The sequence below is a fragment of the Camelus dromedarius genome, chromosome 16 (genome assembly GCF_036321535.1).
Source record: "Camelus dromedarius isolate mCamDro1 chromosome 16, mCamDro1.pat, whole genome shotgun sequence".
In the NCBI taxonomy this organism is placed as follows: Eukaryota; Metazoa; Chordata; class Mammalia; order Artiodactyla; family Camelidae; genus Camelus; species Camelus dromedarius.
In genome coordinates, this window is record NC_087451.1 from 28398407 (window position 1) to 28415707 (window position 17301).

Sequence of the window (17301 nt, forward strand, 5' to 3'; positions counted from 1 at the left end):
CCTGGCGCCGACAGACCTGAAAGCGCCAGCCCTTCTCGCCGACGCGCCGCACCTCACTTGCCGACTCAACTTCCCTCGCGAACAGCCGCCGTGACACACGTGTCTCTCCCCGTGCTGCCCTGCCGTCTGTGTGTCTGTCTGGCCAAGCGTCTGCAGATCTCTTGCTCTGGTTTTAACTGGGCGGTTTGTTTCCTGGTTATGGAATTTCGAGAGCTCTTTACATAAACAGGATACAAGGTTTTATCAGATGTGCGTTTCGCAGTCTTCCCTTGGTCTGCGGCTCGTGTTTTCCTGTTCTTCACTGAGTCATGACGAGAGCAGGTGTCACTCTCAGCGCGGTCCAACTGGTCATTTTTTCTTGTGTGGTTTGCACCCTGCGTCTTAGTAAAGAAATCACCGCCTAACCCAAGGTCAGGAAGGTGTTCTTCCGGACGTTTCGTGGCTCCAGGCTTCCCCTTTAGGCAGTGAGTTGCCCACAAGGTGGGCCACCCTCTCTCCGCCGGACTGAACGGTCCGCGCGCCCCCGTGGGAAGCCAGCAGGACGGACGGACGTGGGTCAGCTGCTGGACGCCAGTCTGCCCACGTCCACGTGTGTCCACACACCACCCACGCCGTGACCGCTTTCACTTCACGGTGCGCCCCGTAGCCCGTCAGCAAGGGCCTCCGAATCTGTTCTACTTCAAAGTTGTTTCGGTTATTTTAGTTTACTTGCTTTTCCCCATACATTTTAGAACAGGCTTGTCGACCAAGAAGGAAGGCCAGCCTGTCGGGGTTTGACTGAGGTTGCACTGATCTTCGCATCACTTCAGGGAGCACTGACGTCTTACGTTTATTGAGCCTTTCAGCCCAGGAACACGGTCTGCATTGATTTATGTCCCCTCTGAGTACTTTCATCACTGTTCTGTATTTTTCACCCTTTGGATCTTTTCTTTTTTTTTTTTTTAGATGTATAGCTAGTTTCTCATGTTTGGGGGGTGGTGTTGTAAACGGTTTAATCTCAATTTCCAATTGTCCATATAAAAATAAACAGATTTTTGCACAACGACCCTGTACCCTGCGATCTTACTACATTTACTCATTCCAGCAGCATTTTGCAGATTGCTTGGGACTTCCCACGCACACGGTCACGCCGTCCGTGAGCAGGGCCAGGCTTGCCCACCCCCTCCATCCGTGCACACCCCCCTTGCCTTGCCCTCGCCAACCCCGCCCCTCCCCACCGTGGATGCTGAATGGGAACGGTGAGGTCAGACATCCTTGCCTTACACCTGATTTTAGAGAAAAAACACTCAGTCTTTTACCCGTGAAGAAATGTTAACTGCAGGGTTTTGTAGGGGCCTGTATGAGGGTGAAGGAGATTCCTTCTGTCCCTACTTTGCTGAGAGTTTTTACTCTGAATGTTGCATTCCATCAAGTCCTTTCCGTGTGGCTACTGAGATGATCATGCGATCATGCAGCTACTGAGATGATCACACGGTTTTTCTTTATATGATACAGAAATGACACATTCAATTACATGATTAAAGGCATTCAATCCACTCTGCGTCCCTGGGGTAGGACGCACGTGGTTACGAGCGGGTCCCCGCTTCATGTGCTGCTGCATTTGACTTGTTAATATTAACGTTACGCCGAGGATTTGGGGTCCACGTTCACAAAACGCTTGCAGACGTTTATTCCTGCAGTGTCTTCGACTGGTTTTCAAACCAGCTGTAGTACAGAACGCACAAAGGACAGCCCCTTTCCCGGATTTAAGTCCTGCCTTCTAGAAGCAGCTGCCGGAGGCAGTGGGCTTCCTCCAGGCTTCCTCTGACGCTGGCAGGAATTTACCGAACCACAGCATCTGAGCATGTGTTTTGGACACTGGATTATTTGACCTACTGAGTCAAGACATCCAACCAAGTCCTCACGCAGACGGAGTCACTGACTTGAATGGCTCTGTCTGCTGCACAGAACCATCTTCTTTTTTTTTTTTTTAAATTGAAGTATAGTCAGTTTGCAATGTTGTGTCAATTTCAGGTGCACAGCATCATGTGTCAGTCACACAGGAACACACATACATTCCTTTTCATGTTCTTTTTCATTATAGGTTCCTACAAGATTTTGAATACAGTTCCCTGTGCTGTACGGTAGAAACTTGTTTATCTATTTTACATACAGTAGTTAGTATCTGCAAATCTCAAACTCCCAATTCACCCCTTCCCACCCCTTTCACCCCCTGGTAACCAGAAGTTTGTTGTCTACGTCTGTGAGTCTGTTTCTGTTTTGTAAATAAGTTCATTTGTGTCTTTTTAAAAGATTCCACATACGAGCGATCTCATACGGTACTTTTCTTTCTCTTTCTGGCTTACTTCACTAAGGATGACCATCTCCAGGTCCACCCATGTTGCCGTAAATGGCACTGTTTTATTGCTTTTTTGTGGCTGAGTGGTATTCTGTTGTATAAGTACACTGCATCTTCTTTGTCCAGTCACGTGTGGATGGACACTTACGTGCTCCCATGTCCTGGCTGTTGTCAGTAGCGCTGCTGTGAGCACGGAGGTGCGGGTGTCTTCTGGAATTAGTTTTCTCCAGATATGCACCCAGGAGTGGGATTCCTGGGTCATAGGGCAAGTCTATTCCTAGTCTTTTGAGGAATCTCCACACTGTTTTCCACAGTGTCTGCACCAAACTGCATTCCCACCAGCAGTGTAGGAGGGCTCCCTGTTCTCCACAGCCTCTCCAGCATTTATCGTTTGTGGACTTCTGAATGACGGCCATTCTGGCTGGTGTGAGGTGATACCTCATTGTAGTTTTGATCTGCATTTCTCTGATGATTAGCAATACTGAGCATTTTTTCACATGCCTATTGGCCATTTATATGTCTTCACTGGAGAATTGCTTGCTTAGGTCTTCTGCCCATTTTCGGATTGCGTTGCCTGTTTTTTTTTGTTAATAAGTTGTATGAGTTGTTTATATATGCTGGAGATCAAGCCCTTGTCTGTTGCACTGCTTGCAAAACTTTCCTCCCATTCCGTGGCTTGTCCTTTTGTTTTGTTACAGTTTCCTTTGCTGTGCAAAAGCTTATTAAGTGTAATTAGGTCCCATTTGCTTATTTTCGCTTTATTTCTATTGCTGGGGTAGACGGCCCTAGGAGAACATCGCCAAGATTCATGCACAGACCCATCATTTCTAATGCAGTTTCCTAATCAATATTCTCTCGTTCTCAACTTTCTGCTATTACAAGTAACCCTGTAACGAGCATCTCTAGATGGCCGTTACCACACATAGATGCACCGTAGTGGTTGCAGGATCTGCTTCTCAGAGCGCGGTTGTTGGTTTCTGGGCTTACCCATTAAAAAAAATTTTTTTTTAATTTTAATTTTAATTCATATTTTGGGGGGGTAGTTAGGTTTATTTATTTATTTATTTATTTTTTTAATGGAGGTCCTGGGGACTGAACCCGGGACCCCACGAACGCTGAGCTGGTGCGCTACCACGAGCTATGCCCACGAGCTATACCCTCCCCCTGGGCTTACCCATTCACAGTGTTGATAGCTGCCACAGAAAGGCCCCACACCAAGCTCGTATTCTGCCACCCACCAATAGTATCTGAGAGTTCCCATTTCCCCACACCCTGGTAACCCATCCTCTGGGCAAAATCAATCTTTGAAATTTGCCAACCTTCGAGTGAAAAAAAATTGTAATATTTTTGTAATCAGAACAAATTTCAGTGTATCTTTTTTTTCCTGTAAGCACGTAACAGACCATTTTTAATGTTCTTTCTTAAGCAGATGTGAGCTCTGTAAACCAACTCAGGGAAGACAGAGGGGTGGTTTCATCTTTCAAAGGAGAACCAAGTCCAGAAGGTAGTGAAGCAGGAAGCCCCACGAAAAAGACCGGCAGGACCCCCAGGCAGGGCCACTACTCTCCTGCCAGCACCATCCGGTTCCCTGGTCCAACGGCCATCATCTTGCTTTTTGCCTCTGAAATGGCTTGCTGCTAAGAAAGTGGAACTTACCCCTAAGATTCTATTGGTTCCCTGAGCTAACTCCTGATTGGTCCATTTGTAGCACCTCGTTTGCATAGAGCTCACTCCCGACTGGTCCATTTCTACAAAGCTTATTCCTAACTAGTCAAAACAACGTATTTGCATATGATGTTGCAAAGTATAGACTGGCAGCCTATAAAAGCCTGTGTAAACCTACAGACGGGGCCCAGAGCTTGGAGTGTTAACTCCTCTGGGCCCGCTGGTGTAATAAACCTGAGCTCTCCAACCGTCTGAGTGCTGCTTGGTCTCTCGCCCGGATCCAGGTTGCTGTAACACTGAGCTGTAACACACTTCGCAGCAACAGTAGTTCTTTTCGGTCACGCAGACCTCTGGGAAATCTGACTGTGAGCTGATAGATGGCAAAAACTGTCATTACAGTCACGTTTGGGGTATTCAATCCTACCGACCATTAGCTGCCCGTGACTATCATATTGCGCATAATTTTGTAACCTAGTAAGTATTACCTGGTAAACGCTCACCTCTGAAGTTTTTAGAGTCTGAGGTTCTTCTCTCCTTTCTGGGACCTTCCTAGCCTCGAGCCATTTTTAGCTGGCACAAGAAGCAGCCCAATAAACAAGTTCCTAATGCCTTTCATTGCACACACATGTCATTAGCTGATTAATTAAATTAATAAAAGTACGCCCTCGTGAATACCACCTGAAAAAAGTAGGAAGAATTTCTTTTAAAAGCTAGCAATGAGATAAAATGCGTCCTCTCCCAAAGCTTGGATGACGCCTCTAATTAACGTAAAAGAACAGTCACGCGGGCCCGAAGCGCCTGGCACTTCAGCTGCCGGCAGGGATTACGGCCCAGCTGACCACAGCACAGACACAGCAAGACACAAAACACAGCACAAAAGGGGACTTAGAGCCTGACCATAACAGAACTTCATTTTCAGTCACAACACCTAGAATCTCATTTCAAGCTATACCCACGAGAGTCTGTTTCTGCAAACGTGGCCAGGTCGGCGGAAACACCGTCTCCTCCCTCAGCACTGTTTGCTGGCTCCTCCTGCGGGCTCAGCGCTGAACAGCGAGTTAATCCTGCGGGGACCCCCCTCACCCCATCTCACTGTGCTGCCCTCACATTGGGAGCCAGCACGACACACCAGGACAGACCCCTGGGCTGACAGCCTCTGTCTCTTCCCGGCCAGCACCTGGCGGGCCTGCCCCAGCGGGAATTCGCAGACACATGTCCAGGCGCACACACGAAGGAACACAAAGGCAGGAGATCTGCTGCCACATCTGAACAGAAGTCACGGGACATGACGGAGAACAGGCATATCCAGAGATTTCCAGAACAGCAGCTCATCACTATGCCAGCAGTGACTGTGAGTTACAGCCACTGTTGCCTCCGAACGAGGACGGACCAGACCACCGAGAGTCCAAGCCGTGTGACCTCACTTCCTTACACAGGAGACGATGTCCCGGAAACAGAACTTCTGTTACTAGACTGACCTAACTCTGAAGGAGACGGTGTGAACCACAGATCTGAAGGGAGACTCGCCCCCAGCACCAGGGATGCACATCTCTGGGGACACAGTCCAGTGTCTGCCCATCCCTCCTCTCAGCCAGAGCAGCTTGCAATGTCCCGTCTACAGGTGGACTGGTCAGCAGGGACAGGCCCAGCCTGGCGGGGACCCCGTAACAGGTCTCTACTGTCTCTTGGCATCATTTCTTTAATACGTTTTGTTCTGACTATAAAGATACTCCGTGCTAAGCGTGGAAAATGTAGAAAAGACAGAAACGAGTCAGAATGACACAAATTCAGCACCACCACTGACACGTCGGGGTCTGCTGCTTCCCGGCCCCTCTCGCACCCAGATGTGAGCACAACTGTGGTCATTCTGTGGCCACCTTACGTCTTGCTTTTTTTCCTTAAATTTTTTTTTTTTAAATGTAGGTGCTGGGGATTGAACCCAGGACGTCATGCATGCTAAGCACACACTCGGCCAATGACATACCTCCTCCCCCCTAAAAAGTTTTATCATGAGCATCTCCTTGTTATGTTAACTTCAAAGCTTCATTTTTTAACGTCACCACGGGTACCGTGTCACATACTTCACGCTTTTTACCCATTCTCCTCCTGTCGGACGTCTAAGTGCACTGTTTTCGCTGCTGAGACCTCTCCCTTCTCAGCAACAGGGCTCAACAGAGGACTATGACCTGCCTCAGGCACTAGAACGACTGTTTTGTGTTCTTCTCGACACACATCAGTATCTCTGGCGGGGAACAGAAGGCAGGAGAAGAGTTGTAACAAAGTCCAAGTTCTCCGTGGAAATCACCTGCATGTGCAGCTTGAAACCTAAGGACAAACAAGCTGCGGCTTTCAGCTGGGAAGCCTCTGTGGGTGGGGGGGGGGGGGGCTCTGTCAGAACGGAAAGTCCGCGAGGAAGCCCCACAGTGAGGCTCCCTGCAGCCAGGCGGACACGGAGCCCCTGTCCCGCCCTGTCCCCGGAATGCGGGGCCCAAATCTGCAGCCATGGAACACACGTCACGCCACATCACGAAGGTGGCGCGTCAGACCTGGAAGGGGGTGTCCCGGAATCAGCCAGACGCGTTCGGTTGGCCCCGGTGGACAGGTCCTTCGAAAACGTGGCTAGCTGAGTCCGACAGCCCCCACGCGGTGAGCAGCCCAAGCAGGCCTGGGCACCTGGGACGAGCTCGCCAACCCAAAGGGACGCACCTCACACTGGCGAGCTCAGCAAAGTCAGGCTTCTTCCCCATCATTTTTTTTTGGGGACAAAATGGGAAGGTAAATTGAGTCTCTTTCTCTTGCTGTTTGTCTAACTGTTAACATCAGCCATCGTGACCGTGACTTGGCACTCCCTTCAACAGCCATGTGTAACAAAGCAGGAGGCTGGCTGGCACAGGGCTCCATGCGGCTGCACCCAGGCTAGAGGGGGTCACGGTGCGGGGCCCGGGGAGCACAGAGAGTAAACCAGTGGGGACGCAAGCCTGAGCTCAGAGCAGAGGGCTCGAGGCGCCCAGGCCCGAGGCCGGGGCCCTGAAGGCCCATGGGCATTTGTGGGGACATGGGGAGCACACACTCGCCAGGGTTCTGGCTCCACCGCCCAAGAGCTGAGGACGCACGGCTACCTTCATGACGGGCTGGGCAAAGTACCGGGCGCTCCAGTCACAGAACCCCGTCTGCATCGTGGCCGAGATGAAGCTTCTGTGTCCAGCCGCATCGTCCGGGTCGTCGGTGGTCTTTGTGGTGTCAGGAAGGGAGGAAGGGGAAGAAGACAGGAACAGTCAGTCATGTCATCCCCGAACCCCCGGGAGCTCAAGGCCGTCCATCCCTGGAGCCCAAGGCACAGGGCCAGTGGTCCGGCTTCTGAGGACAACATCACCGAGCCCCCTCACTTCTGCGTCCCGGTGACCAGGGGCCCCGATGATCAGCACAGGGCTGCGAGGCCCAGGGGCTGGCTGAGACGGCCTGGGCTGCAAGTCCCCACACTCCCCATAGCCGCCAGGTCGCCCACCCCCGTGGGCCCCTGCTGCCTGGTACCGGGGCTGACCTCTGACCGGGCCGGTCCCACAGGTTCCGGTGAGAGTGGGGCGCGCAGGGACGCTGCCTGCTCTGTGGCTCTGGGGCCAGCACGCAGCGAGGAGCAGGTCGACGGGGACTCCTCGGTGCTCAGAGCTAAAATAGCTGGTGCTGCTCGCTGGGACCAGTGGTGGGGCCTCACCTCGCCCCTGCCCCACCATGCTGCTCTGCGTGGACCAGCACCCAAGGAGCGTGGCCGCCCTGTTACGTGTCCTCACAACCCTCCCAGCAAGGACGCCACTCCCCACCCTCCTGAAATGTTGGTTCCACTCAGCGGCACTGACCGCACCCCCCGGCTGTGGGGGAATTGAATCTTGATGGAAACAGCAAACAGCCTGCTCAGAATCACTGCTCCCGCAGAGCAGCGGCCACGTCGAGCGGAGGCAAGTGCTGTTTACCGAGGAGCAGAAGCAGGCCAGCCCGAAGAGCCTCTCGTTCCAGAGGCTGCGGCCACCAGGGGAGTGAGCCTGGACCCGGGGCCGCAGGCACAGGAGGGAAGCCCTGCGACATTCGCCAGGGCCGTGGCCGGCTCACGGCGTCCCGCATCCTGACCCCACGAGAGTCAGGGTTTACAGCCACGTCTGTACCTGGTCTGGGCCCTTGTCAAACATCTTCCGTGTCCGGGGGAACTGGTGGGAGTGGGGCGTGTACTGCACCCCCACTGGGCCCGCAGCGCCCGGCCGGCCTGGAGGCAGGTCTCGGCTGACTGGCTGCTTGGCCACGTCGTTGGTCAGGCTGGAGCTGCTGGTGCTGGAGGTTGGCGGGGACCCTCTACCGTTGGGGAAGAAGAACATGGGTTTTACCCAGAGCCAGTGCTCAGAAACCAAACCCTAAGCAACTTCTGGGGTCGCCCGCCCCCAGTCCCACAAGTGGGCCCAGGGTCATCGGCCCAGAATGCCCTCGGCTGCCCGGCTCGACTTCCAAACCCAGCTGCTCGTGCAGCTCCTGCCTGCGGGTTCTGAGCATCGTCCTCCCCGAAAACGGGGGCAGCGCAAGGCAGGTGCAGTGGGACCGCTAGTCTGCCGGGCTCTGCTGCTGCCCAGGACCCCATGCTCGGCCGTGTGGACACAGACCAGTGAGAGGAGGGTTCCCCACCCCGGCCACCCGCTGCGGGGCACAGACCCTCTCTGACAAGTTCTGAACAGAAATCGGGTTCTGTTAACCTCTGCTGTTACAACTGTGCAGAGGAAGGTGGGGGAGGACTCAAGGAAGGGCTCAGATGAGAAGATGCGGGAGGGGCCCCCAGGTCCCAGGACAGTTGCCCCACTTACCCCGCCTGGTGGATGTGGACGCCCTTGTTGGTGGGGCTGGCGGGCGCCGACTGCGTGAGGGAGGAGGTGGGGAGGATGCGCTGAGGCCGGGCGTTCACTGTGGCCTGAAGGAGCAAAGGGACAGGTGAGGTGGGCGGTGGCCGGCGACAGCTCGGAGGCCACAGGACTAGCACAGGTTGGCGCTGCTCTTGGCAGAGAGAGTCTCACAGCAACGTAAGGTCCCATCTGAGATTCTCCCCCGAACGTCACCCTGCAGATAAAATGATCTTCTTTTGCTTTTCTGGAAGAAACCTGTCTGGGTCTAGGGAGGCTCCGGGATGACCCCCTCGAGATGCTGTCGTAAAACCTGGCTGGGACTCGCGAGGAGTCGGGGCCAGGAGTCAGGGAAGAGGCTCTCCGTGCTCCCTTTTGGGAGGGCCCCCTCCCTGGCCTCCCCGCCCCCTAGGAGAGAGCAGCTTCCTGGTGAAGCCTCAGCCCCTCACCTCCCGCTGCACAGCCGACCTCGTGCTCAGAGGAACCCGGCCCAGCTCAGCCTGGGCTCCTCGCGGAGCAGCCCCTGCAGGATGAAGCCCAGATCCGGGTGTGGGCGCGTCCTCCCACAGCAGGGGTGGGCCTGCCGCTTCACCCTGGGAGGGGGTCTGCACCGGCCTGAGCAGGCCTGCAGGAGGGGAGTGGCTTTTTCAAAACAGGGAGGAGGAAACAAGAAACAAGAGGAGCCTCGACCTCTGTGGGGTGAACTCCAGGGGAGCCTGGGACTGGCTGCTCCCAGAGGACCGAGTGTTCTGGACCCTTCCACTCAGCAGTCAGGGCACCGTATCGACATTCAGCCAACAGACAGAAAATACAGAAAACGGAGCAACCAGTGTGTCATCGCTGCCTCCCAGACAATCCTTCACTTTGAAATAAAAGCAGCAAGAGCTGAATTATAATCAGCCTTTGAAAAATGGCTCTTATCTTTTGCATTATAAAAGCCGTACTGTTTGCTTGCCTTGCTGGGTATTTAATTATTTGGCCAGCTCTGCACACACGGACACCCCCACAAAGCCTGAAGGCCAAGTGGTCCCGTGCGGAGTCTAAAAGGAGAAGAGAAATCACAGCTGAGAAACTCTGAACTTAACGTGTCTCTTCAAAGTTTCCGGAAAATCAGTGGGAGGTGATGGGGGAAGGCGGAACACTTTGGGGCTGAATTGAAGATTCAGCAGAGTCATCACCTTTCAAACGCTCCCTGAGCTCAGGGGGTCCGCTGCTGCCTGAGCTGGAGCCCGACTTCCCCCGAGACCCCAAAGGGAAGGAGTGGGCGCGGGTGAGTGACTGCCCCCCTCCCGGCCCCGCCTGGTCTCACGTGGCCCAGAGGGCGAGCGGGGGCCCCGCTCCGGCGCAGTTCACGCCAGCGGCGGCTCCACGCACACCTCGTTCTGAGTTCCTTCTGGAGACCCTGAGGGCTGGGCACCCATCAGCCGGGGAGACCCCACGACTGGTGATGCATCCTGGGGTCGCAGGCTTGGATGAAGCTGTTTTGCCTCACATTTCCTGTTTGTGCACCAAACATCGCCTCCATGGTGACCATGTGTTCTGTGCGGGAGCCGGAGGTGCCTGCGGACTGCCCGTCGGCGGAAGCCATGGACAGAGGCCCTGGGAGCCGGGGCCAGAGGGAGGCACCCCCGGGGAGGCCCTTTCTGCACTGCTCCCAGCTGCCGTTTTACAGAGAGCAGAGCACGTGGCCAGGAAAGGGGGACAGAGAAATGGCAGTGGCTGGTGCTGGATGCCGGGGTTGGGGCTGCAAGCTGAGGATGATGCAGAGCAGGTCTGCAGGACCCCAGGGCCCCGCGTGAGCCCTGTTGGCCATCCACCCGTCCTTCTCGTGCGGCGACTCCCCGTCACCTCCCTGACGCTGCCCTGGATGCCCTGGACCAGCAGATACACTGAGACGTCCCTTCCTGACAAGGCTCAAGGACAGAAGAGAGAAACAGAGGGGGGTCGCCCTCACCTTTCAGAGGGCAGCAAGCATCCGGTTAGAAGGCAGACCCTTGGGGCAGCTGTATCCTCTCAGCCCGATTTGCAGGGACACGGGCACACGGGCATGCACACACATGCACACTCACACACATGCGCACACCCCAGCCCTGCCTCTGCTCCCTGCCCCACACAGTTCATGGGGGGGGTCTCCAGCCCCCCGAGTGCCTTCTTCACTCTGAGCTCGTCCGCTCGACCATGCTGCCTCACGTGGACACGGGAAAGCCCAATCCACGGCAGGGAAAACATCCCACGGGAACGTGGGCCACAGGGCGGGGCATTTCCCAACTGCATCTCGGAACAGTTGGGGTCGCGGAAGCCGATGGGGGCTTCGGGCGGCTCTCGGGGGCTGGAGTGTTTGTTTCAAGAGTGTGCCTGTTAACCGCACACTGAGGGTCTGGATCCACGTGTGAGGGGCTCCCAAGAGACTGTCCACAGTCGGCTCTGGGCTGAGCACGAGGCAGGCCGCACGGGCCGCCTGGCCTGAGTGCGGACACCTGTAGCAGCAGGAGGCTCTGCTGACCTAAGAGGAGGTCCTCCGTGAGCTGCACGTCCCACGTAAACAACGTGCGCCTGCGGCGGGTCGGCAAGGCTGCGCTCTCAGGCTCTGGCGGTACTTTGGAGTGTGCTTTCCTGGGTATCTCAACCTCTGTTTCATTTACTAGTGACTCAGGCCGCTGGCTCTGCCTGTAATTAAGTGTTAACCTCTGATTTCCAACACGTGGGCTGCACGCGCCCGGCAGCAGACGCGGCTCCTGATGGTCACGGCACACTTTTTAACATGAACCTTCTTGTAAATATTAAAAGTAGTGATTATTACGACACGTGCCCCTGACGTCTGAACAGCCGCAGCGGAAGCGTCGCTCCCAGTGCCCCCGAGACCCGGGCGGCAGGAGCGGCCCGAGGGGGCGCTGTGGGGCTGGCCCCGGTCCCGGGGCACTAGCCTCTGCTCTTCAGCTCTACGTGGTTTGAAATTTTCCACAATAAAAGCTACAAGCAAAACCCAAACCCCAAGCCCGCGGGAGCTGGGCTAAAGCTCGAGCTGTGTGGATTCCTGCATAGGTGGCTGGCAGCGGCGCCTGCGTCTGGATGCAGAACTCTCTGGGGCGTCTCAGAGCAACCGGGCCGTCGTGACTTTGATGAATAAAACCTTGGCTTCAGACTCAAATATCTAAAATAGGCCTGCTCCCTGCGAATTGAAATGCAGCCCCTCTTTGGTTAGAAGAGAAGAAAGACGTGTTCTGAAACTAAATTGGGGACAAGAAAGGATTTCCTTAGCGTTCACACTGCTAGATTCTTCAGTAGCAAAGTTTACTCTTAAAGCACGCATGCACGCACGTAGCCTGTGCTGTGCCCCTGCCAGCTCTCCCAGGGCACAGACTCCAGGCGGCCCGCTCTGCTCTCCACCCTCAGTGCGGGCGTGCCTGTGGGCGGGCCAGCCGCGCGCGCACGGGGTGTGTCACCTGAGGTCTGCGCTGCGGGCAGGAGGCCACGTGCCACTTTGCCGAGTGCTCCTAGGGCTTGGGCGGAGAACGCTGTGCTAAAGGCACGAGGCTGTGTCCCGGGTCGCTGTGATCTGCTGGTAGAGCTGGGGGGGCGACGGGAGACTAGACAAAGGGTGTTTGATCGCCCTGAGGTGGGGTGCCCTGGCTCACAGCTGCACGCTTCACACATGGCCCTTGACGAGGTGTCCCTGCCTCGCGGGCCTGAGGGACTCCTAAGACGAACAGCTCTCTGCGGGCAGGTGTGCTGTGATGAGCTTACAGCTGTGAGACTTCAAGGCCAGGCGCTAGATTACAGACACACACACACACACACACGAGGCAGGAGCCAGCCTTCCCAGGGGCCCTGTGCCCTCAGGCAAGCGGCCACCAGGGGAGGAACCCCTCAGATGTGAACGGGGGCAGGTAAGGACGGAGACACGCCAGGTAAACTGTAACCCGTGAGGCACTTCCCTGTACTCCTGCAACTTGTCTGTGAGCCTGAAACTTCAGCAGAAAGCTACGAGAATCTTTAAAAATGCCGCGAGGAATGGCTTCTTTGCAGCCTTTGTTACTGCTCCATTCCTGAAAGGTTAACTGCCACGAAGACCGTCCAACCGCCACACACAGCGGGAAAACCAGGAACCCGTGACTCTGCACAGGAAGCACTTGCTCCGAGTTTCTGAGCCGTGGTGGAGGAGACCTGAGGGCGCCCGGCGGTCCCTGTGGGGACTGTCACAGCGGGACCCGGGACGCGAGAGCTCCGTGGGGACGCCCCCCACGTACCTTGTAGGCGATGCTGTTGAGCACCTTCATGGCCAAGTCGGAAACGTCTGGGTAGGGGTCTGCAGCCAGATGCAGCAGGACTCTCCAGATCTGAGTGTAGACGCTGTTGAAGGAGACCCCTAGGAGAGAGCCGGAGAGGCTCCATCACGACGAGCCACCACTGCGGCTGGGCGGGCCGAGGCGGCTCTCTTTTCTGAAAACCTGACCAAGTATCGGGGGGAGGCTTGAAAGAACTGGGCTGAGGGAGGCCCGGTTCTGTTGCCTGACTCAGGGCCCAGAGACGCAGGACTGCTGGGGGTAGAGAGGCTGGATCTTTCCAGAAGGAGAAGTCAGAAAGGGGCAGGACCTCCTTGCAGCCTTGCCGACTGGAGGGCACCGCCCAGCCCCGGAGCGGTGCTGATTTAACGCCTAGATTCCCGGAAGCCCGTGGCCTCGCGAGCAGGGGGCGCTGGCCGGGCCCGCCCCGAGTCTGCATTCGGGGCCTGCTCTGGGCTCCGCGACTCACTCAGTCTTCTGCCCACACCCGCCTGCGGCCCGTCCCGAGCTCCCCGAGCCCCCGGGACCCCCAGGCACCCAGCACTTCCCGAGTGTGCTCTCCACATGAGGGCCTCCGCGTACTGGGGGCCAAGGCAGGTGAGACAGGACACAAACGAGATGGGGTGAATCGTGGGCACGAAGGAAAGGAATGTTTATGTGGGGGGCAGGCTCCCCCGTGAAGGCGGCTCAGTCCTACTTAACCTCACAGTCCTGGCCGCAGGCATCAGCCCGGCCTCATAGCAGAGGACAGCCAGGCCCAGCGTCAACCCAAAGGACGAAGGGTTGAGACGTGCACCCATCTGACCCTCAGGCCAACACCGCCCCACGACCCGGGCTGCCTCGGCAGCGACACCCGTGGGTGAGGGTGGCTCCTTCTGTCACAGCAGGACCTGGAGGGTGGGGAGCCAGCCACATGCCCGCATCCTTTAGGTCTGGGGGGAGCTGGACAACCTGTCAAAAAGCCAGTGCCTGTCCAACAGCAGGGAGTAAAAGAGGACCTGAAACGAGCCGGGACCCCCACGCCCCCTGACCCCACGCCCCCGGACTGGCCAGCTCCTGGTGGAGCCCCGCCTGGGCCACGAACGACTTAAACACCAGAGTGCCGTTGGAGGCCCATGTTCCCTGATGGACACCACTGTTCACGGACCGGGTTTTACACGACACGTTCAAATCAGAGAGGCTGGACGGAGGTTCAGAGTGAAGGTCGGTTTCTCATGTGAGTCCGGCGTGGACACTCACGGACACATCCTAGCTCACCTCAACCAACACCCTCTCTCTCGCCTGGGAGGCGGTACGGCTCGGGGCCCCTTTCTACGGGGACAGCGGTGTCCGCGTGTGCACGGCGGCTGCCTGCTGCACACGCCCGTCCCCAGGGCACCGGAGCTGGAGGAGCAGACCCCTCGCTGGTGACTGGTGCACGTGACACCTGCCTCCCCGAGGCCCTCCCGCACCCTTCCGTGTAGAAACAGAACAAAAACCTCAACTCTCCAATGTGAGCAGCTCTCCAGACTGACGTAGCCTGAGGGGCTGCTTGCCAGTCAGTCCAGAATCTCTGCAGGGACGTTTCCTAAAAGCTGCCCCCACCCCAGACCGGCCACGGGGGCACCTGCTCGGTGACGTGCGGGCCGGCTGCTACTGCTTCTTGTGTTCAGAGAGGAGGAGGGCGCAGTCACCCCACATCTGCTCGGCCGGGACGGCCCCGACTCCCGAGACGCAGCACGGCCACGGGCGCGGCTCGCTCAGGACGGGGAGAAGCGCCCCGCACCACGCCCCCACGTGAGGCTCCCAGAGACTCCTCGCACCCTTCCAGCCCCTGGCCTCCTTGCGAAGGGCGCAGGAGTCTCAGCCTGACTGCAGATGACGGACCCGGGGCAGCGGGCAGCTTGCGGAAGGGGGGACGTGGGCCTCCAAGGAGCCCCCGACTGGGTGATGGCTCAGGACGGAGCCTTCGTCTAGGTGCCTCTGGTTTAAATGCGAGGAAGGGGTGCGGGGTGGCGTGGGGGGTCCCAGCTGGGTGACCTTGGGACACGATGTGGGGGTGGCCGATGCAGAGCCGGGGGGGCACAGGGCCACCCCCAGGGGAGTCTGGGCACTGAGGGAGGGTGCACGCTAGCGGCTACCGTCACTTTACAAAACCGCAGCTTCGGTTACTGCCGTTGACTTTCTTGCAGATTTTGACTTTGCTGTCACACGGTCTGTGATTCAGCAAAGACACAAAAGCATCTCGTTTCTCTGAGTCTTTGGCCACAGTGACTGGTGCACGATTTACCAGTGAAAGCACAGAACCGGGACCTGGAAGGGCTGTCCCTGCCTCACCCCTCCCCGGGCTGGCCACCACCTCTCGGCCACTCTGCTCTGTGAGCCACGCTGGCTATAAATCTGCTGTGTCCACACCGCAGCGGTCCGACTCCCGGCCGCACTGAGCCCGGGCCAGAGCGAGGGCGGGGGGCGCGGTCCCGGGGCGGGGCTGGGGCGGGGCCGGGCTCGGACACGGGGCCCCGTCTGGCTCTCCCGAATTCCCCATAAACGCTGAGAGCCTATTTTCGTGTCTAGACTGAAAGTAATAAAAGATTGTAAGTAACGGTTTTAGGATTCATTTTTCAGAGCAACGACCGCAGTTTTCTAAATAGCATCCGATGCAGGGAAGTTTGCTCCAGGCACTGTGGCCGACCGGCTCCCAGGGGTCCCTCGGGGCGGGAGAGCGGCTGAGGAGGGAGTGAAGCTGTGCTGGAGGCTGGGTCTTGGGGCGCCGGCGTGGGCGCTCGGTGGGGGTGACGGGGATGAGGGTCCCTCCAGGAAGCCGCCCCGGGTCTTGGTGAGCCTGACTCGGAGCCCCTCTGGGGGCCCGGCTCCCCTCCCCCCTCACCGGCTGCACTGGGCAGCGTGTCTCCACGGCCCTTTCCAAGTGCTGACGCACTTAGTGGGGGCCTTCGATTCAGGGTTTTGGCCACAGAAACACAGAACGTGTGGCATCGTAACCAGCGCTGCTCCCGACGCCTGGCCTGGAGCGCCTGCCCGCCCACCCGCCAGCCAGCGCGTGTGGCTCCCCCTTCTTGGCCCAGCTCTGCCCTCTTCCAGCTCCTCCCTGATGCCCAGAGCTCCCGGCCGTGGGGTCCGGAGCTGCAAGAAGGTCTCCTCCGTTGGGGCTTCCTGACACCGGGCGGAGAAGGGGGAGGGAGGCGGGAGAGGCTACTTCCTGGCCAGTCACGATGACGTCGGGGGACGCAGCGACACCCCAGCCGCAGGCAGAGGCTCCGGAGGTGGGCAGGGGCCAGACGCCGACCACAGGCGCCCCGCGGGAAGGACAGCTCTGCCCGGCCCTGCGGGCCTTGGGCGATCCAGGCAGTGCCGGCCTTTCCAGACCTGGGGCAGCTCCTCGCTCTCCTCCGGCCCCAGGCTCTCCAAGCCCAGTCCGTGTGGCTGGGGGCGGGGGCTCTGGCCTGGGTGCTGGGTTTGAACCCTGATCCCCCCTCCCCGGCAGCGGCAGCCTGAGCGTGGTGGGAGCACGAGCCGAGGCCAGTCCTGGGTGGGCCCGGAGCTGGGAGGGCTGCCTGGGGGACCCACGTGGCAGTTGGGCCAGGTGGCCGAGTGGTAAGAGACACACAGGATGCACCCATCAAGGAAGGTTCCGGAACGTGGTGACACAGGGCCGGGTCCCCGTGCAGGTTTACGGACGCCGGGCAGGCACGGGGGATCTGGGCGGGCGGGGCTTCGCTCCAGTGGCACCGCCCTCAGCAGGCGAGACCTCGAGCAGACGGGGAGGGCCTGGTCTCCTGGGAGGAGACGGAATGAATGGACGTCCTAGTTGCCGTGGTTTTGAAACCCTCTTCTGCAATATTCAGTCAAAGAGGCTAAAGAGATTGCTGTTCTTTGGTTGAAATGAAAGAAAAAGTGGCTCTAAATAGGCAAATGTTGCAAGTAATGGGATTGTGTGCAGGTTAGGAATTTTAAACACTTATGTAAGCACCGTGGCTTCCAGGTGGAAGGGAGCCGTCTCACCGAATACGAATGAGCTGGCGCCGGGGTCCAGGTACTCCGTCGAATCAGTGCCCCGCGAGCCCCAGCTCATTTGGAAACTTCTCCGCTCAAGTTTTCAAAGATTTGAGCGATGTACAGATAAAACTCAGTGTTCCCCAGTAAA

The 17301-nt window shown here is 57.5% G+C and overlaps 1 protein-coding gene across 6 annotated transcripts in view; it reads right to left on the reverse strand.

The window, feature by feature from the left end:
* Window positions 1-17301, reverse strand: part of RPTOR (regulatory associated protein of MTOR complex 1) — a 235351-nt gene that overhangs the window by 21161 nt on the left and 196889 nt on the right. For all 6 annotated transcript variants that reach the window (XM_031469283.2, XM_064495402.1, XM_064495406.1 and 3 more), the window contains 4 exons: window positions 13125-13243; window positions 8845-8948; window positions 8161-8344; window positions 7123-7233 (listed from right to left, as the gene is read on the reverse strand). In XM_031469283.2, the coding sequence (XP_031325143.2) occupies window positions 7123-7233; window positions 8161-8344; window positions 8845-8948; window positions 13125-13243 (518 nt within the window). The remainder of the gene's footprint in view (window positions 1-7122; window positions 7234-8160; window positions 8345-8844; window positions 8949-13124; window positions 13244-17301) is intronic.